The sequence below is a fragment of the Helicoverpa armigera genome, chromosome 13 (genome assembly GCF_030705265.1).
Source record: "Helicoverpa armigera isolate CAAS_96S chromosome 13, ASM3070526v1, whole genome shotgun sequence".
NCBI classification, from domain to species: domain Eukaryota; kingdom Metazoa; phylum Arthropoda; class Insecta; order Lepidoptera; family Noctuidae; genus Helicoverpa; species Helicoverpa armigera.
This window is the reverse complement of record NC_087132.1, coordinates 9,261,319-9,283,232: the sequence shown is the minus strand read 5'-3', so window position 1 is coordinate 9,283,232 and position 21,914 is coordinate 9,261,319. Positions and strand designations below refer to the sequence as shown.

The window sequence follows — 21,914 nt, the reverse complement described above, 5'->3', positions numbered from 1 at the left end:
CAGATGTTTAAATACTTACACATTTTCCTTGTAGCAACAAAGTAAGAAGCCTTAGAACAGCCACAAACTGCAGACTAAACCGTCGGCCGACAGTTGACCCGATAGTTAGCAATGTTCTTTTATAAGAAAATCTAGATTCCAATATTATAATAGTTTTCAGTCGTTCTGATACCGGCCAAATACTGATGTTTGTAAGGTGCGTACTACCTTATATAGGTACCATATCTTCATACTGATTTAAGGCCTATTCAGACTTAAGCGGTATTCGCTACCGTCTGCGGCACAGAAAACCCTGTGGGTATGCGCTAATATTACTGTTCAGACCTAAGCGGTATTCGCTACCACCTGCGGCAGAGAAAACCCTGTGGGTATGCGATAATATTACTGTTCAGACCTAAGCGGTATTCGCTACCACCTGCGGCAGAGAAAACCCAGTGGGTATGCGATAATATTACTGGTCGTGTTCGGGATGCATGCCACTGCTCCCACATATCGCTCAGGTTTGAATATAGGCCTTTATGAGCTGAAACAAACTATCGGCCGACTAAAAGTTTTCAGTGTGCCCACTCTCATACTTTGTACATATGTGTGCACTATTTACTTACACTTATTATACTACGCCGTATGTTCGGACGAAAATAAGCTTGGCCTGAGGCTTTACTTTCTATTCCCAAGTTGGGTTATTTATCAGGTTGTCCTATTTTCTTCTATATTCGTAATAGACTTCTATTTTAATGGATCGCTGTATTGTTTGCTTTATATGTGACTAAAAATATTGAAGCTAAACTTAGACCATAGGTAGTCAGGCACACTTAACTTAAGCTGAAAAAAAAACGAGACAAAATAATATTAATATAACAAATATTAATAGATACATAAGATACTTATTTTATTTTTGCTTTACTAAAGATAAATAGGGCAAGAATTAAATTTCTAAAGACATCATCATCAGCCTCCCTTATCCCAATTTTATTTGGGGTCGTCGCAGCATGTTTTCTTCTTCCACACTCTTCTATCAGCCGTCATCTCACAAGTAACATTTTTTCTACCCATGTTAACTTTCATCCAAGTCTTTTCATAACCAAAACATTTCTGAAAAAAAAACACTTATTTACAAAAACTGTCTCCACGTAAATAAAATAAGGTAAAAGCAATCGGCTCCATGAAATTGTGATGGATATTTACTCGGTAATCCTATGAATATTAAACTGCAATTAACATACGTTACATATCGTGAGCAAATGTGATTAATTTCAGTGTAGACAAGATCTGTTATATTTTATCGAGTATTGGGTTCTTCATCGAGAAAGATCTTGCTTGAGATATGAAAAAGGCCAATGATTAGAACAGATTTTTCACTATTTGTCTTAGATGATGTGATTTTCAACAAGTATAGTGAATGACGCAAATATTATTTTCTTCTTCATTTTATAACTCCAGTTCCGTTACCGTTGAGACCTTACAAAGATATTTAATAAAAAATAAAAAGTAGTAGCTTTTCAATAACTGTAAAAAGTGAACTTATAAAAATCAATTTTCAATTCGCTCCATGAAATTGCTTGAGGAAATACGACTTTGCAATGGTAGGTGGGTGAATTACAGTGAAAAATGTCCATTAAAATAATTAATTTCCCAGTGATGTTGCCCTATTTCCAATTAACGGGAAAGAAAAGTAAAAACACGCAAGTACGCTCGCAAACGAAAGACATTCGGGTTTTTTAAATCACAATTTGGAAGGTCGTTAAATATTTTCGTTCAATTTAGGCGTACTTTTGTTTGCTTAGAAGAATTTTCGTTTACATTACTGTTGTAAATATTGGAATGTTGTTTTAAAGGAATTCGGGAGGAAAAGGCTTTTTTGCGAAGTAAAATAAATTAATATAAAGAGTTGCGTTATGAAATTTGTTTTGATTCTATGAACATTTTTTCTGGGTTTCGTCACACCTAGCCCAACACTTTAGGATTCAGTGTACCTATATGTCTAATTTACTTTACCGTTAAATAACTTCGTCACTTAATTTGAAAGGTGCATTTAGTTCTAATGGGGAACGAAAACATGTTTGTGTAATTGGTGTTCTTACGTTGTTAATTAAACAACTATCTGTATCCCGCGATTTTACCCACGTTCAGAGGGAACTACTTTTTCTATGCACTATTCTAAGGAACTGCTGCACCGATTTAAAAAATATTTTAGTAGTAGACAACCTATTTATTGAGGGGGGGGGGGCTGATTCAGATGACACGCGCTGATCAACACAGCACCCGCGCATGCGTTATGCCCGCCCCAAACCTGCACTCTACTTATTTTACCTACTAGTGAGTGGACTACACTACTTCCTTCACTAGGCAAAATGGCATCCAAGTATCCAGGCATACGCGAGAATGGTGCAGAGGCAGGGCGAGTGCAGGGTTTGCGCTTGGGTCGAGTAGACTTCGTACCCGAAGGCAACTAGAAGGTTGGCTTTCAGTCTATCTCAATCTAACCCAATTCCCTGGGGAAACCGGTATTCTTGGAACGACTAGTTGTCAGGCTTTCTGGCTTCTGACTACTACTTACTGCTTACTTATCTATCATCATACAACAATGAGATTATTGAAGTGCGTTTTCGAAAACAGTAGTCAGCCGATGATTCAAACAAATTAAGCCTCAAATAGATATTTACGATGTCTGTTTTCGATTAACAGAGATCAGTAGATTACTAATGATTCATACTGACCAATATGATTACGGCATGTAAACGAGGAAAATTAGTCTAAAAAACTTGAAAATTAATCATGTGTCATCATCATCATCATGTTATTATGTACTAGCTCAACTGAACTACTATTGTATTAGACAGACTATAAAAACTTTGATTGTATTCACGATTACTTTCAAAATTAACTGTCCGTCAACTATTTGGCCAACTATACTACCTATGGGTCGACAGTTAAGTCTTCCATGTGCAAATTAATTAAGATTTTAACTATAGATTTTTATAAAATAAAACATAAGGTATTAAGTTCCATCCAGTCTTAACCTAACCTAACAGAACATAGGTCAGGAACAGAACATATCTTAGTAATCTGCTCTGACTATCTATTATCTTTTGTGCGTGAATTGCCTGGCCAGCTGGTACGCATATCAGTTATCGTGATGAGCGACTATAATCACAGATACTAAATACTGCCGCATGATTAACACTAATTAATCAGATATGATAACGAAAAATATAAATAAATTTGAAATATTTATCATCTCCGTCTATTTATTTAGCATTCTCTTAAATTAACACTCGTGTGATAACCGTCCCAGATGCTAAAAAAGTTTTTACAAAGATCTGAAAATACCAAATTCTAAAATGGTGTACAAAGAATTATTTTTAGTATTTTTATATTTAGTTAGTATGGTGCATAGTTCCAATGGAGTGGAAAGAAGAATTGAAGCGTTAGATAACCAGTTATATGAAGATGTGTTGGACGCTGAGGAGTGCGATCGCCAAATACAATACATTAAAAATAATACGCTGTTGTTGCTGCAATGTAAGTAAATACTTGGTCACATATTATAAGATTTTATCCTTTTTACTCTCAAGACTAAACTCTAGTTTTTGTGGATTGTAAGAAACTTTCACTAAGTAACTCGAAGTCCACGTAAATGTCGGTACTGGTTCTAATCTCTCTTCGGTCGTGTTGGATTGTCAACATGATGATGTCCGCCTAGCAGTAATCTGCTATGACGGCTGTTCTCATGAAAGTAGATCAGCCAACTGTGCAGGACATATTATAGTGACCAAGACATAGGTGCACTCACTATTACTTCACTCTCATAACCCGATGTGAGGATAATTTAACACGACTGGAGACCAGGCGAGATCAGGCGCAGGCATTAACGTGCTCTCAGATGCATGGGTGAATCAATCACGTTCCAGGCTCCGGGCTGCTTTAAAAAAGTTTCTAAAACCCACAAAGCGATTTTGGCCTGACTCGGAAATTGAACCCGAGATCTCGTGCTCAGCATCCGCGCTAGCGACAGCTAGACCAATGAGCAGGCCAACATATCAGGCTATGATATAGTGAGGCAACGGGGAATAATAAGTGGGTTTGCGCATTTCTTATGCAATATAAAATAATCTCTTGTAGAATAAAGTTTTGCGCTGCTGGCTGATCTATTCAGAGAGAGTAGTTGCCATGGCCGGCAATCGGCCAAGACTACCAATACTGGTATTTCTAGTGGATCTTCAAATAATGTTCATGAATATTCGTTATTTTCAGTCATGGACTCCGGTTTCAGAACTCCAAGAGGAGTTTTAACAGGCAACACAGTAGACATGGGAAATTACCACCAATGTATAGGAATTGACCATACTAACGAAGAAGAAGATATGCATATTCAGGGCAAATATGCTACTATTTATGTGCCACTAATTCAGACGAATTTAAACTGGCCTAGTCCACAGCATACAGTATCAACGCAATTTGATCCAACAACCCTACAGTTGGACCCAGAACTTGCTGAAAAGATACAGGAATATAATATTATGCGAAAGGAATTACTTATGTTTAGTGGAATCTTTGAAAAAGATGATGGTTATTATTTACATGATGAAAACGAAAGGTAAGTCAAACAGTGTATTTTTTTAAATAAATTACAAACAATGATCACACAGAATAACACTTAACACTACCATTTTGAAGACGAATGATTATGTGCTTGTTGCTTCTTCGTGCTCAAACATTTGCAACAATTCCGATAGAACCTACTTCTCCGAAGCCTTAAATATCCTTTTCAGAATTTAAACTCCAATATAAATTTTGAAAATGTTGCAATAATCAAGTCCTATTTTTGTTGATTTTATATGCCGTTTACCAAATGCTTAATAATTAATTTATTTTTCAGGAGCGTACCACCGAATCCATACATTCAGTCATTCAGGCTAGCATTGTGCACGCCTAGACCCTGCACTGTAGAGCAAGCGATAACCTCTTTCTTCTTCAACGTCACCGCTATTGGCTTTAATTTCGTAGACGACTTCACTCGAATTGCCGACGATAAGCCTTGGTCAGCTGCCGATACTATCGCTGTGTAAGTATTATCAGGATATCTTATGAGCAGTTGGCAACTGTCAGCTTTCGAGGGATAGTACCAGTTTTGGTACTGACTGACAGAAACTGTCAACTGCAATAAAAAAACGCCCAGACTATAGCCATATTACAGTCAAGTGCAAGTATATGTAGGTCAGATACAAACAAAAATGTTTGCCAAAGAACATTATTGACACATAAAGATACTTTTTTCTGCTCGTGTAATTAATTAATCGTGGAACCTTTCCTCATCTTAATAATGTATTAAAATATTAAGGTTTTTTTTTGATAAAGTTAGGTATAGTTAGTTAGATATGTATTTGAATTTTAGGGTTCCGTACCCAAATGGTAAAAGAAAAGTGTTGCTAAGACTTCGCAGTCCATGTGTTCGTCCGTCTGTCAACAGGCTACATTTCATAAACCATAATAGCTAGACAGTTGTTCACTGAAAACTAAAACAAAATATGTTTTTAGAGGCTCCCAAGCAACAAACATATTTTTTTGATAATCGTACGGAACTTTTGCTAATATCAGATTAATTTAATTGTATTACAACAACTGTTTGATACCAACTTTATTTTGCTTTGATTCTAGTGATACAAAGATAATGCTTTACCTTATCAATAGGAAATGCAGACTTCGGGAATAACTACGTCAATATGTTTTATCTTACGGAAAATATTTATATTATTTTTGTATCACATTTCCATTTTATTTCGTAATAAATAAAAACAAAAATCCGTCGTAATTCTAACTAATATTTGAAATATGAAAGTCACTGTTTGTCGTTTTCATATCAAAAGTACGGAACCGATTTAAATATAATTAAGTACACAGAAAGTCTGAAGCTTGAAAAGAGGCATAGGCTACATTTTATCCGGATAATAGTCGTAGGTTCCCCCGGGATAACAGCTTGTATTATGTATGTAGATAATATGATTGATGTTCACACAAGTTTGTTTTTTTTTTTTCAGAGTATTTTTTTCATTACTCGGTATTGTAACTTTACTCAGTACAAGTTACGATTTATGCCATCGATTCGTATTTAAGAAAGGTAAGATTTTCTCCATTAGTCTTCAAAGTTTCTGATTTTGAACCGAATTTTTTTTTTCTTCTGCAGATAACAAAACTATTGATATGAAATCAAATCAAAATGTAATCAGTACTATCACCTATTTGTTATTTAATTTCATGACTTGCTTTGATAACAATCTTGTTGCTAACTTAATTTCTTCAAAGCAATATTATTACTTAGAGTTCCTATATTTTTTTAATCTCCCTTAATTCTGATTTTACATATATCTTTCATTATTATTTTCAGACCCAAAACAAATGAGCACACTGGGCCGATCATTCTCAGTATACACGAATGGGCAAAGGTTAACGACCTTCAGTACCACAGCTGGGAGTATGCAATGTCTTGATGGTATCAGAACTTTGGCCATGGTGTGGGTCGTAGTGGGCCATACTTACAGTACTGAACCGACCCAACAAAACCTTCTTGATGTCTACGATGTAAGACTTGTTTAATTTACTGCCAGTTTTACCGGTTACTGATAAACTTTCTTATAGGTTATAAGGAACTTATTTGACAGACAAACTACTAGGTTTAACAGACTTGCAATATCTGGAAGAAATTATAAGCGGCCATTTTTGAAAGATAAAATGATTATCGGATAACAAACCTACACTTTATCAATAACCAGTAAACTGTGCCTTAGTCTTATAATAATGACATAGTAGTTTTTAAGTATATAGAAAAATGAGGAAATTGCTACTTAGTGTGAAATAAAAATCGCAATCGTTTGTCATTCCGATAAACACAAAAATATTATTGCGATAAACATTCAAATATCGATAACAGTTGACTGCACTGCTTCTGTAATTTTATCGATTATTGATTAATCGAGATGATCTGATACATTACATTTTTTTTGATTGCAGTGGTTGTTTTCCGCAAGAGGTTTGTGGATCACTGCAGCTACTATGACGGTAGATACATTTTTCACAATAGGTGGAATACTTCTAGTCTACACAACTGTTAACAAGATGAATCAAGGTAAGTTTCTTGAATATTCTGGTGGTTGTAAGCGCGACTGCTTTGACTGAGGTCTCGGGTTCGATTCCCGGGTCGCGCCGAAATCTCTTTGTGGGTTATATAAACTTTCACAAAGCAGCCCGTAGTCTGGAAGTTAGTGAAGTGATTTATGGTTGATTTATCTTTTTCAAATGGCCAAGGCCAGAATAAAAGTCTAACACCCCTCACGCTGTTAACCCCCTTTGTGGTCTTTCCTACCCAAAAAGAAATGACTTTACTTTTCCAAGGTCATTTATTAGACCCTTATTCCAGTTTCATTAATTTGGCATACTACATAATAAATCTTGCAATTTATTTCAGTAACATTTATAAAGAACATCCACTGGTTCTACCTGAACCGCTTCGTCAGGCTGACCCCACTCCTGGCTGTTGCTGCCCTGCTCCAAGCTTCATACTTCAATAGATTCACGGACGGACCCTTCTGGTTAACAGTAGCCGAATACACGAACAACTGTAGAAAAAACTGGTGGTCTACTCTTCTTTATGTGCAAAATTACGTACACGTTGAAGAAATGGTATGTATTATTTCTGTCTTTAATATAAATTATCAATATTTTAACGCCTAACTGAAGTCTGATACCTCATGCTCCTCTGAGATAAAAAATAATGAGTAACGTCCTAAAGAACATATTGGAGAGCCTGCAGGCTTGTTCGAAAGAGTTACCGCGGCCCTGGTACAAAAAGGCCTTCAAGGGAACATGATGGGCTTTAGTCATTGAGAGTCTAACACTCCCTCACGCTGATAACCCACAGCGAGAGGAGTCATTTGATGATTTCCTATCAAAAAATAAAGGAGATGGCCAAAAAAATACCCAGAATCGACAGGAACTTCATAGGTATGATTAGATTCAGTATAATTTGTGGATTTTAAAAAGTATTTCAAATCATCTAAAAACCATGGGGTTCTCTTTTTATAACGTTTTTTCGATCAAGATTTTAGTTCACAAAAAAGTTTACTTTTGCTATATGTTCGTTAGAAGTTGAATGCAGACTCGTGATTGGACCGTTTTGCATTGCTAAGTCATTTGTTATATTTGACAATGTCACATGGCGCGATTTTCAAAGACAATTTCTCCAAAAACATTTCATAGCCAGTTGTGAAGGTTGCATGTAACTGCGAAACCTCTCCAAGTAGGTAAGATCGGTGCTTAATCGTATCTGGAGTGGTTAAATACAAGACCTTTTAATCTCCAGGCAAACTCTGTAACTATGGGGATATTACCATTGGCTTGTAAAGTGTTAGAGTACCTTGTTTTTTATGTGCCTTGATGTCAATAATCTTATAAATCAACATAAATTCAACATAACTTTTTTTGTGAAAATATGATATAGCTCCTATACCCCATGGATTTCAGGCTGGATTTTTTGGCACCATCAAAGGTCAATAATAATGAACCCATTGGTACCCATTTCGTTGCTGTCGTTTCTGGTTTTTTTTTCTATGATTTGGCCATCTCCTTTACTATCTTAGGGACTCCTAACACAAGATTAAGAGCAAAACGTAATTAGTCCGATTATTCTTCTGTTTCAGTGTGTCGCTCACTCCTGGTATGTGGCCATAGACTTCCAACTCTACGTGGTCTCACCTTTGGTTCTCATTTGGGTCGTAAGTGGCAAGAAACTCTACTCTTGGATTGGCTTAATCGGTTCTTTTGCGGTTGTACTTATATCGTCGACAATTTATAATTTCCACCACAATTTGCCAGCACACAATGTTGTTCCAGCGTAAGTACTTTATTTATTTTTATAATGAAATCAAAGAAACTATTCTGATTATATTTAAAAAATGTGATCTGTTTTGTATGATATTTTTGTGCACTTCCAACTTAGTCTTCCCTATCGCTCTAAGGTTTGCTGTTAGAGAACCCAATTCTGGGTTAAGCTCGCCTTTGTACATAACTTATCTGTATTGTTTTTGTATTAAATATTTTAGGGTACAAATAAAGAATAATAATGTATTTATTGGTACCATGAATGCGATTATAGCTATAGTTGGCATTCTTATCGTCCCCATAGAATATTATAGATTTTTATCTTTTGTTTTCTTTATAATAAAAACTTTAATTTTATGTTTCAGCCGTTTTCCGGAATTACATGATTTCATGATAAAGTACTACTTCAACGCGCTATGTCGTGCTGGTCCGTTCTTCGTAGGCATGATCTTCGGATACGTTTTGCATCTTTACCGTAAAACTAGATTGCAAATACCATGGGTAAGTTTGATTTTGGAAAAGAGTAGAACATTATTGAATGCGAATATATTTCAAACCTTGGATTTTAAATTGCGTTGGGAATTTCAGGTCTAATGTCATGAGAACACTCTATCAACCTATTGATATAAAAATCTCTATAATAAGATCCATAAACTCAAGCTTCTTATCATTAATTTTCAGATCTTAGCCTTATTCTTCTGGGCGTGTTCTGCTGGTATTATCGGGGGTATCTTCTACTTCATATACAGAGTCTTGCAATATGATTGGGACAACGACTTTATGGACAATTTTATGAATTCATTCATGAGGTCTGGTTATGCATGTGCTATCTCCTGGTTGGTCATCGCATGTGTGCATGGTTACGCTGGTAAGTGTAAATCAGTTATAATCTCATCTTCTTGTTCTATTGTCGTACTTCTCCACTCTTTTGTATCATTGCTCTCATTTTGTACCATTGCGTCAGTATAAGCTTCGATTTTCTCATTTTCAGGTCCTATCAATTGGTTCCTTTCTCTCGATGTATGGAGACTACCAGCTCGCTTGTCATATGGAATGTATTTGTTCCACTACCTGCTCCAGTTTCCTTTGAATGGCACGATGTTGGCACCTAGTTATTTCTCCGTAGGAGCATATGTAAGTATAGTATTTAATGACTGTTTCATTCTCCATTGTTTTTAATTAACCTTAAAACTAATAAGGTGTGCATCTGCTAACTTTGAGCTTTGACAACAAGAGTAAAAAATAAGAAATAGTACAGAACAAAATCATATAGTTGCAGACTTTTTTCTCGTGCACTATATTTTTATTTTTCTTTCACAGGCATTCAAATCTTTGTCATACTTATCATATGCATTCATATGGTCCTTCGTGTTAACTCTTCTCGTGGACTCTCCAATAACAGTTCTCTTTAAAATGCTGATGGATAAGGGTACGTTTTACTTAATATTAGCACTTTACATTTTATTGTGATCCAAAAGGGATCTTTCTGTCATGATCAAATAGGGTATTTAATATGCTTAATGAATATGGTTTTTATTGAATATATTATTTCAGCAAAGCCAAAGAAACCTGCTGTGCAACCGAATGAAGTAGCTAAACAGGATAATACAAATATTAATGGCATTGCGAGATCTACGAAAGAACATGAAATGAACAAAGGAGATGATGGAAATTCTGAAGGTGCAAAAGGAGTAGCAGTATTGAATTCTGATTCTCATGAAGCATTAGCAAAATCAAACGATGCAAGCAATATGCACGATACTGATGCTATTGTTAATACGATGGTTGAGAATGAAACGAAAAAAGGAATAGTTTAACTCGAAGCACACATTAATAACTAATATTTAATTTATCTACTCATTATATCGATGGATCTTTCTTCTTCTTTATTCGGATAAGAACCGAAGAATGTATTAAGCTTTTTACAGAAAAAAGATTCATTGCAAACTAAGACTGGCATCATCTGAACTGTGTCAAACCAAACGTGGCTTATTGCCATTATACAATCCGAACCCGAACGCATTGTTAGTTCACTCGTAACTGATCGTTTTGGTCTTGTCAAAACCGACTTTGTATTCGTAGGTGGGTGCATTACAGTGAAAAATGACCATTTCCCAATAATTAATTTCCAGGAGATGAAAAGTAAAAACACGCAAGTACGCTCGCGAACCTGACATTCGGGTTTTTTAAATCACAATTTGGAAGGTCGTTAAATATTTTCGTTCAATTTAGGCGTACTTTTGTTTGCTTAGAAGATTTTTTGTTTACATTACTGTTGTAAATATTGGAATGTTTTTTTAAAGGAATTCGGGAGTAAAAGGCTTTTTTGCTCGATAAATTAATGTAAAGAGTTTAGAGTTGTTGAGTTATGAAATTTGTTTCGATGTCAAAAACTCTTATTCCTGGCAATTCTTATGTTATAATAAGCAGTAGATACAAATTAGTTATATAAGTAGTCGATTTTGCATGCTTGTTTTATAAGTATGTTTATAAAGTCATATTTATTGTTATTGGTTCATACAAGAGCTATACGTACTTAGCAATACTACGTTAAAAAATAAATAAATATAACTATTATTCTCATAAAGTTTCGTTTTTTTTTAGTTTCTTGCGTACAATATAAATTGTCGAATTTACTGAATCAATTATGACCTGCCAAAACAATTGTTATATATTAATGATCATCCTGAATGCGTTAATTAATTGTATTAACTAGATCAATTAGCATGGCGATTAGGTTATTATCAATTAGTAATTATGTTATGACTAATATCACGAGTATGGAATATTGTAATCCTCACGGTATTATCATAGTTTGATCTATGGGAATGTGTACTTCTTATACAAAATATTATATCCAATAATGTTCGAAAACAGTCTTATAAGAAAATATTTAAGCTGAAAATAGCATAGACACATAAAAAAAATTCTTTAAATCATTCAAGTATTTGTGTCACTTTCCCTTCAAAACGGTTGAATCAGTTCATTCACACAAATACGGATTCAAACACCCATGCATTCTTTTTTTGCTTAATTTTTAAATACTTGTTACAACTCTATTTCAAGTTAAAACAAATTAAGCGTAGTTTTTTGCACTTGATAGGCTATATAGATTTGTAATATTAATCGCGTATAGGATAATACTGACTAATCAATTGCTTAGACATTGTGATAAGAAATTGGATAACTTAATCAGTTGTGGGATATCACGAGCTCAAACGTGAAAACCATCATCTGCCTAGTCTTTTCCTAACTATGTTGGAGTCGGCCTTCAGTCTCGCCAAATGCAACTTTACCAGTGTTTTACATGGAGCGAATGTCCATCTCAGCTCTTCAAACCATTTAGTCGTGCAAGCCAATACCCCTTTTTTCATCTTCACATTTCTCACTCGTTCCGCCGTCTCCTTCATGCCTAGCATGACTGCTTCGCCGAAGGAGGCGGCGGAATCCCATTCCTTCTCGCTCCAAACTATGGCTTAAACCAGGGCCCAACGTGAGAGTTTGAGTTTGAGAGGAGGGAAGACACGGCGCTCGCACTGCACACACGAGCACACTTGGCGCCGCACACAAGGTGCTGCATACAGGAGCACACAGTTGACTGTGTGCTCGACCGTGTCCTTCAGGAACCCAACACTCCTTGGTAAGACTGGTTATCACTCTCTGATATTTGACTACCTGTAATGACTGCTTAAGATTTTCATGTGACAATTTTGATCCATTATTTAACGTGCTATCAGTCATTTAAAAAATACTCTCATCCCTTGAAAACCGACAGCGTAATTGCACATAAAATGTGGTGGCACTATAACTTCTCGAACACCTGCAAACCATAGCTATTAATATGTTTCTGACACACAGATCTTTGTTTTGATAAATAAAGTAATCTTAAGTAAAAAACCAAAGATAAAACATGATTCATATTCGTTATTGTTTTGGTCTTATGCCATCCATCACTAATTACTCATTATTTCAAATAGATTAAATAATATCACTTACCTATTAGGTGACCACTTTGTAGCTAAGAAATTGAATGAACACTTAGGTCTGTTTTTTTTACACAATAGGAATAGATGATTTGGACATAATTTGAAAAATCCAAAAACGCCTTAGAACCGAAGGCTTTGCCATCATTATAAAATTCATTGTCTGCTTTCCCCTTTCAGTCTTATTCGATACAGCTCAGTACGTGGAACGACATCCTATCTGACTTCTCCGTAACGACTGCCAAAGAAATAAAAATGACAGCCTTAGGAAATTCCTTCAGAATCACTAAGGCAATACATGATGATCACGTCCACGGACCGACCACGCTAGACTCTGTTTATATTGATGTTGATGATTCAAACCGGCTTGACATAATTGTATATTTGCGCTCTACTTAAAACGTCTATACCTACTCGATTAATAGAGATCAGTAGATTACAAATGATTCATACTGACCAATATGACTAATCTATGTAAACAAAGAAGATTAGTCATCGATGGTAAAAAATCTGAAATTGACTAAAGCTTTTAAAAGTTTCCATCTAAGATTCCTTATGGGGTAGATACTGGCTTCTGCCTGTGGTTCCACCCATATCCCAAAGCAGTACTACTGCATAAGATCGACTTAAAAGTTTATTGTATCCACGATTACCTTCAACATAAACAGGCAGCAAAACATCAAGCCAAGTAGGGGTGAAAAAAAGAAGTTTAGACTGCAGTGTACGAAACCTCTTAATGAGACAAATAGTTAACAGCATTGAAACTGTGAAACAAACAAAATGGTGAATTATCACTTAACTGTTTAAATATAAAATGGTAAAAATAAACCACAGGTTCCAGAAAACTTATAAAAATCTATGACCTAACAGAACATGATATCATAGTAATCTATTCTGCCTATCTATTATCTTCGGTACGTGAATTAGCTGGTCAGCAAGTACGCATATCAATAATCTTGATAAGTAAGTATACTCACGGATATTAAAAAGCATGATCAACACTAATTAATCAAAGCTACAAGATATGATTATGGGAAATATCCATAAATTTGTAATATTTATCTGCTCTGTCCATTTAATTAGCATTCTCTTAAATTAACACTCGTGTGCTGAGCGTAACAGATGCTAAAAAAGATTTTTACAAAGATCTGAAGATTTCAAATTCAAGAATGGTGTACAAAGAATTATTTTTCTCATTTTTATGTTTAGTTAGTATAGTGCATAGTTCCAATGGAGTGGAAAGAAGAATTGAAGCGTTAGATAATAAGTTATACGAAGATGTGTTGGATGCTGAGGAGTGCCATCGCCAAATACGTTACATTAGAAGTAATACGCTATTGTTGCTGCAATGTAAGTAATAGTTATCCATACATTATCTTTCATACTCCCAATACTTATCTCTAGAATCTTAGATCTAGTAGGTCCATAGTCCTGGTTTTAGAAAGTTTTACTGAACTGCCCGGAGATTAAAAGTTGCCAAGATCTAAGCGTGTATTTAAGACTACATAAATGTCGGTCCTGAGCATCTCTCTTCGGTCGGATAGCTGTTCCATTGGACTATGAGCATAAGAGAATAGAGAGTACATGTATCTGCGCAAATCCCTTTAGAGAGAACAGACGCCATAGCCGACAATCTTTCTCGCGGGTCCTTAAATAACTTTCATCACTATTCGATATTTTACAGTCATGGATGCCGGGCTAAGGACTCCAAGAGGTGTTTTAACAGGCAACACAATAGACATGGGCAATTACCACCAATGTATAGCAATTAACCATACTGTAGCAGAAGATAATATGCATATTCAGGGCAAATATGCATCTATTTTTGTGCCATTGAACCAGTCTTTCCACTGGCCTCGTCCACGAGATACGGTATCAACGCAATTTGATCCAACAACCCTATATTTGGACCCAGAACTTGCTGAGAAGATAGAGGAATATAATATTATGCGAAAGGAATTACTTATGTTTAGTGGAATTTTTGAAAAAGATGATGGTTATCATCTACAGTATGAAGACGAAAGGTAAGTCAAACAGTGGAATTTTTAAGTTCAAAATAACAACGATCACAAAGAATTACGTTTCACTCTAATATTATGAAGACGAATGATTGTGGGTTTTACGTTCTTCATACTCAAGAGGGTCCAATAATTTCGATAGAACCTGACACCCAAGATTAATATATAGGAATGTGTAGTAAAGATGTGTAAGTTATGGATAAAATATCCCTTTTAAAATCTAAACTACAATTGAAGTCAATACATGTCCAACCAAAACAAATTGTTTCTTTAATCTTGTCTCACTTTTCTAGATTTTAGATAATGTTAACCTAATACTGTTCAATATTTTTCAGGAGCGGACCAGCAAACCCATTAATTCGCATGTCATTTAGGCTAGCATTGTGCACACCTAAACCCTGCACTATAGAGCAAGCAATAACCTCTTTCTTCTTCAATGTCACCGCTATAGGCTTTCGGTATGAGGACGACTATACTCGAATTGCCAACGATAAGCCTTGGTCAGGTGCTGACACTGCCGCTGTGTAAGTAGCTATTACAATCATCATCTCCCGAGACTTTTCCAACTATGTAGGGGAAGGCTTCCAGTCTTACCGGATGTCTCCATAACCCGTAATAGCTAGATAGTTTTTTACTGATAACTGGAATAAGGTAAATGTTTTAGGGACTCCCACATAAGAAGCGTGTTTATTTTTGATAATGATACGGAACTTTTTCTCCAATCCGATTAATTTAATCGTATTACAATTGCTGCAATAATTTTATTTTGCCTTGATACAAAGACAATGATTAAAGTTATCAATAGGAAATGCAGACTTTAGAATTACGTCTATACATACTTAATCTTTTATCTTAGGGAAAATATTTTGTATCACATCTCAATTTCTTGTCGTAATTATTACTGATATTGTAAATGCGAAAGTAACTATTTATGTAGCATTTTCATGCTAAAACTACATAACAGGTGACTTTTGTAAAATATAAACATTTTTACACTAATATTCTGGAGCTTGAACAGTAACATAAAGGTGGAAACGTACTTGTGTCGTGGTGTATCGTGACGCGCCAGAAGGATACCGGTTCCATACATTTTAATATGGTAAGAAACATTTCATTGAAAAGTCGTGGTGGCCTAGTGGGCAAAGAACCAACCTCTCGAGTATGAGGGCGCGGGTTCGAATCCAGGTCAGGCAAGTACCAATGCAACTTTTCTAAGTTTGTATGTACTTTCTAAGTATATCTTAGACACCAATGGCTGATAAAAAGGTGAAGGAAAACATCTTGAGGAAACCTAGACTATATAGTCTGAAATCACCAACCCGCATTGAGCAAGCATGGTGATTAATGCTCAATCCTTCTCCGTGTGAGAGGAGGCCTGTGCCCAGCAGTGGGACGATAAATAGGCTGTAACTATGTAAGAAACATTTCTGCATGTCGTGTCATGTCGAAACACGTGTATTAAGTGCATAAACCCGATATGCTTCTAGCGCGTCACGACACGCCTCGACACACGAGTTTGTTTTCACGTTAAGTTACTTTATATTCAGATAAATAGGAGTAGGTTCCCCCGGGACACGGGCGGAACCGCGGATAACAGCTTGTATTGTTAATCTCAAGGTTATCGATAAGATAAGGGATGTTCTCACACGTCTGTTCTTTTTTTCAGAGTCGTATTTTCAGTGCTTGGATTTCTTACTTTAATTAGTACAAGTTACGATCTTTGCTATCGATTCGTATTCAAGAAAGGTAAGTTTTTCACCATTAGTACTCAAAGTTTCTGTGTTTTAACTAACTTCTCAAAAAAGAGAATGTTCTCGATACGGGTGTTTATTTCTTTTTCTAATAACAAAACGATTGATAAAATCAAATGAGAATGTAATCAGTACTTTTGATTTAATTTCATGACTTGCTTTCATAACAACCTTGTTGCTATCTTAATTTCTGCACAGCGATATTTTACAAAATAAGAAGAAGATAAATACAGAAAGATATTTTACTTAGTGTTCCAATATTTTTTATCATTATTATTTCCAGATCCAAAACAAATGAGCACACTGGGCCGATCATTCTCAGTGTACACGAATGGGCAAAGGTTAACGACCTTCAGCACTACAGCTGGGAGTATGCAATGTCTTGATGGTATCAGAACTTTGGCTATGGTGTGGGTCGTGGTGGGTCATTCCTACAGTACCGAACCGTTCCAAGCAAACCCCCTGGATGCCACCAACGTAAGATTTTTTTTTAATTTATGGCCAGTTTCAACTTGTGAAGTGAACAGTAAAGAACTTATCTGACTGATAATCAACTTGGTTTTACAGGCTCGCAATATGATCGAATAGATAAAAACCGGACCTTAGTCTTATGACATACTGACATGTATTTTGAGTTAGTAGAAAAATGCAGTAGTGTGAAATAAAAATTGAAAGTTTATCATTTCGATAAAAACAAAAATATTATTGCGATAAACATTCCATGTCTGCTTTTTGACGGGCACGCCACCATAGTGGCGGTAAGTCCCCTCTTTGAGGAGTGGCTCGGGAGGAGTCACGGCGCCCTCACGTACCGCATGACGCAGGTCCTCACCGGACACGGTTGTTTCGGGAGGTATCTGCATCGAATCGGTCGTGAGGAGGCGCCCGGGTGTCACCACTGTGCGGATAGCCCCGAGGACACGGTGGACCACACAGTCCAGGAGTGCCCTGCGTGGGAAGGGCACCGCCGGGTCCTCGTCGAGGCTGTGGGCGGCGGCGACCTCTCGCGTCCGGCCCTGGTTCAAGCCATGGTCCGGGGCGAAAGGGAATGGGATGCCGTCGCCTCCTTCTGCGAAGCAGTCATGCTCGAGAAGGAGGCGGCGGAACGTCAGAGAGTTCGCACCTCTCATCCCGGCCGCCGCGCTGGAGCAGGTAGACACCACGGGCGCCGGGTGTCGCGAGACGACTCCCGGCCACCGTAGGCGTGGGTCTGTGGGCGGTGAGTTCGGGTGGCTCATCGCTCATGTCTGTTTTTAGACAACAGACCCGTGTCGGCGGCGCGCGTTGTTCCACGCGCTCCTCAAAGAGATGTCAGCAACCCCAGAGGGGCCAGCAGGGCCAAGGCCTGGGGGCTGCGGGTTGTTCGAAAGAGGTACCGCGGCCCTAGCACATAAGGCCTACGACGGAACACGACGGCTTTTAGTCAGTAAGAGTCTGACACTCCCTCACCGCTGCTAACCCACAGCGGGAGGGGTCATTTGATGATTTTTTACGTCGTTAAAAAAAAAAAAAAAAAATGTCTGCTTTTTGATTATCTGGAATCTCGATAACAATTAGCTGCATTCTTCTTTTATTTTATCGATTACCGATTTATTAATCGAGATGATCTGATAGGTACAATAAATTGTAGCTTTGATTGCAGTGGATGTTCTCAGCCAGAGGTTTGTGGATCACTGCAGCCACTATGACGGTAGATACATTTTTCACAATAGCTGGAATACTTCTAGTCTACACCACTGTTAACAAGATGAATCAAGGTAAGTTGCTGGAGTATTCTGGGTTGTATATCGACAGAATATGTTTTGATGATATTGTTTTAAGTAGTATTACAAGTTTACTAAATATTTCACATTTTTTTTTTATTTATCACCTTGGTTAGTACTACCTCCTTAGTTGTGTTATTGTCAAGGCTACAAAAAATGTACTTTGAGATTCGATAGACACCGATAAATAAAGGATTACCTTTAAACATTGCTCTAATCACTAGTACCTAATATTTAAACGGAAACTTAAGTCATGTGACAATGTTTTGGCATATCTAATGTTACTAGGTTATTGAATCGACAATAAGCATATTGAACAACTTTATCTTGCTCATCAATTATAATCACAATTATCAGTTTTAACAATTGTTCAGATTATGAAATATAATAATTTTCAGGCAATAAAAAAATCTTCTTATTATACAGAAATCCCAGTGACGTCAATTATAATTTTGCGAATCAATTAATTGATAAAATGAGTATAAGTTACTTCTAAATATCAGATAGTAAAATATTGACGTTTTAAGATCATGTGATCTTGGCTCACCTGTGTATGATAAAAAAGATTGTGGAAGTACTTAATGGTTAACTATTCTCTTTTTTGTATGTTACAAGGTCATTTATTTTCCAAGTTCAGTTATTTTCCTAGGTCATTTATTTTCTAAGGTCATTTAGAGCCAATTCCAGCAGTACATATGAAAATGTTGTAATTTATTTCAGTGACATTTCTGAAAAACCTCCACTGGTTCTACCTAAACCGCTTCATCAGGCTGACCCCACTCCTGGCTGTGACTGCACTGCTAGCAGCTTCATACTTCAATAGATACACGGACGGACCCTACTGGTTAACAGTGGCCTCAATCACGAACACCTGTAGAAAAAACTGGTGGTCTACTCTTCTTCATATTCAAAATTTAGTCAACGTGGAAGAAATGGTATGTACATACTTTTGTATGTTGTGCATGTAAATATTAATATTTTAACGCGTGGCTTTAGTAATATCTCTTACTCCACTGAGATAAAAAATAATCAGAAACAACTTAAAAAAAACGTATGTCACTTCTAACAACCTGCGATTGACAAATATTTTGCATTACAGCGGTGGTCCCAAGACTGTACTTTGGGGACTCCCAACACAGTATTAAGAGAAAAATGTGATTATTCAGGTTTTTCTTCTGTTTCAGTGTGTCCCTCACTCGTGGTATGTGGCCATAGACTTCCAACTCTACGTCTTATCACCATTGGTTCTCATTTGGGTCTTAAGTGGCAAGAAAATCTACTCTTGGATTGGCTTAATCGGTTCTTTTGCAGCAGTACTTGTGGCGTCGACAATTTATAATTTCCACCACAATTTGCCTGGACACAATATTGTTCCGACGTAAGTTTTTTTGTGTATGACGATTTTATAATATATTATAAATGAAAGCACTCTTCTTATTCGATTTCATGTGATTAATTTTGGAAATAACAATCTATATTGGTATTATGATTGCGATTGAAATATTTTTGGCATTCTTATCGTCCCCAAAGAATATAATAGATTCGAATCTTAGATTTTAATTTTCTTATAATTAATAAGGTTTTTTTTTGTGTTTCAGCCGTATTGCTGAGATGACAGATTACATGACAAAGTACTACTTCAACACGCTATGTCGTGCTGGTCCGTTCTTTGTCGGCATGATCTTTGGATACGTTTTGCATCTTTACCGTAAAACCAGAATCCAAATACCATGGGTAAGTTTGATTGTTGTTGGGAATTTCGGATCTAATGTCATGAGAACACTCTATCAACCTTTTCGTTAAGATAAAAATATTATTCTGAGATCCCTATAAGATCCATCTTCTTATCATTAATTTTCAGATCGTAGCCTTATTCTTCTGGGCGTGCTCTGCTGGTATTATTGGAAGTATCTTCTACTTCGTATACAGAGTCATGCAATTTGATTGGGACAACGAATTTATGGAAAATTTTATGAATTCATTCATGAGGCCTGCTTATGCATGTGCTATCTCCTGGTTGGTTATCGCATGTGTGCATGGTTACGCTGGTAAGTGTTAATTGGTTATGATCTCATCCTCTTGTTATATTTTTATTCTTCTCTAATCTTTTGTATCATTATTGTCATTTTGTATCTTTGTCGCAGTATAAACTCCTATTGTTTTTCTAATTTTCAGGTCCTATCAATTGGTTCCTTTCTCTTGAAGCATGGAGATTACCAGCTCGTTTGTCGTATGGAGTGTTTTTATTCCACTACCCTCTCCAGTTCTCTTTGAATGCCACTATGGTCACCCCCATCTATTTCTCCGTCGGAGGCTTTGTAAGTATTGCAATTAATTTTACCCTCGATTTTTCTTCATGAGATTTCTTAATAAAAAACTCAAATGTATATTTGGTAGCTTTGAGCTTTGACGACAATAGTAAAAAAATAACTAAGTAATTTTTTATTCTTCTTTCACAGGCATTCAAATTTTTGTCATACTTGACATATTCATTCATATGGTCTTTCGTGTTAACTCTTCTCGTGGACTCTCCAATAACAGTTCTCTTTAAAATGCTGATGGATTTGGGTACGTTTTACTTAATAATAATACTTTATATTTAACTGTGGTCAGAGTTTTTCTGTCATAGTCAAATAGTGAATTTAATATGCTCAATGAATATGATTTTTATATTAATGTATTTGGTTATATTCCAGGAAAGCCAAATAAACCTGCTGCTGTAAAACCTATTGAGGCAACTAAACAGGATAATGACGAGAAAAATCCAAAGGTTAATGGCAACCAGAGATCCTTGAAGGAACTTGAAATGAACAAAGAAGATGATGCACACACTGAAGTTACAAAAGAAGTAGAAGTATTAAGTGCTGGTTTAAATGAACCATTAGAAAAATCCAACGAGGAAGGAACATCAAACGATACTCAAAATACTCCTGAAGCTTCAAGCAGTGATAGCAACAATACTGAGGCTATTGTTAATACGACAGATGACAATGAAACGAAAAAAGAAATAGTTTAACTTGAAGTACCCATGAAAAACATTAAGTTTAACATTTAGCTTATCCACTCGTTCATTCGTTCACAAAATCATTTTTAACCAAGACTGGCATCATTTGGACTGTCTCATACAACCTATATCTCATTATGATTACATATTCACCTTCGCCTACTCCTTATTTATTCTACATCAATTAAATAAGTAGTTCATAAACACAATAGATTATAAATTATCGTCACTGATTTGTTATTTTATTGCTGTATCTTCAGCTATTTGATAAGATTTGAATAAATAAGATTATAAAAAAATTTCAAGGATTTGTGACGATGTTGATAAATATTGACGTAGTTGCAGGCCAATTATGACATTCTTGAATGACCATTAATTTTGTACCTGCGAATTCCTTAAGGCTATCTGTGCGCTGTTTTGTGATTCTAGATTGAAACTCGATATAATTGATTAGGTAGCTAAAATTGATAAAACAATCTATCTCTAATCGGAAATCAGCGAATAGATAACTTATGAAAATG

At 36.1% G+C, this 21,914-nt stretch overlaps 2 protein-coding genes across 2 annotated transcripts; both read left to right on the top strand.

Moving 5' to 3' along the window:
• The first annotated feature begins 3,249 nt into the window (after window positions 1-3,249).
• LOC110373366 (O-acyltransferase like protein) lies at window positions 3,250-11,683 on the top strand. The gene is made up of 13 exons (XM_049840377.2): window positions 3,250-3,522; window positions 4,255-4,597; window positions 4,880-5,065; window positions 6,039-6,118; window positions 6,386-6,579; window positions 7,009-7,123; window positions 7,463-7,677; window positions 8,694-8,887; window positions 9,240-9,375; window positions 9,556-9,742; window positions 9,866-10,008; window positions 10,195-10,303; window positions 10,429-11,683. Exons 1-13 carry the CDS (start codon window positions 3,342-3,344, stop codon window positions 10,689-10,691), a joined length of 2,346 nt encoding a protein of 781 aa, XP_049696334.2. The 5' UTR covers window positions 3,250-3,341; the 3' UTR covers window positions 10,692-11,683.
• Window positions 11,684-13,919: 2,236 nt separating this feature from the next.
• Window positions 13,920-21,626, top strand: LOC110373330 (nose resistant to fluoxetine protein 6). Its single transcript, XM_021330571.3, has 13 exons — window positions 13,920-14,207; window positions 14,542-14,881; window positions 15,211-15,399; window positions 16,542-16,621; window positions 16,910-17,103; window positions 18,269-18,383; window positions 19,110-19,324; window positions 19,574-19,767; window positions 19,988-20,123; window positions 20,251-20,437; window positions 20,565-20,707; window positions 20,849-20,957; window positions 21,086-21,626. Exons 1-13 carry the CDS (start codon window positions 14,027-14,029, stop codon window positions 21,403-21,405), a joined length of 2,403 nt encoding a protein of 800 aa, XP_021186246.3. The 5' UTR covers window positions 13,920-14,026; the 3' UTR covers window positions 21,406-21,626.
• Window positions 21,627-21,914: the final 288 nt, after the last annotated feature.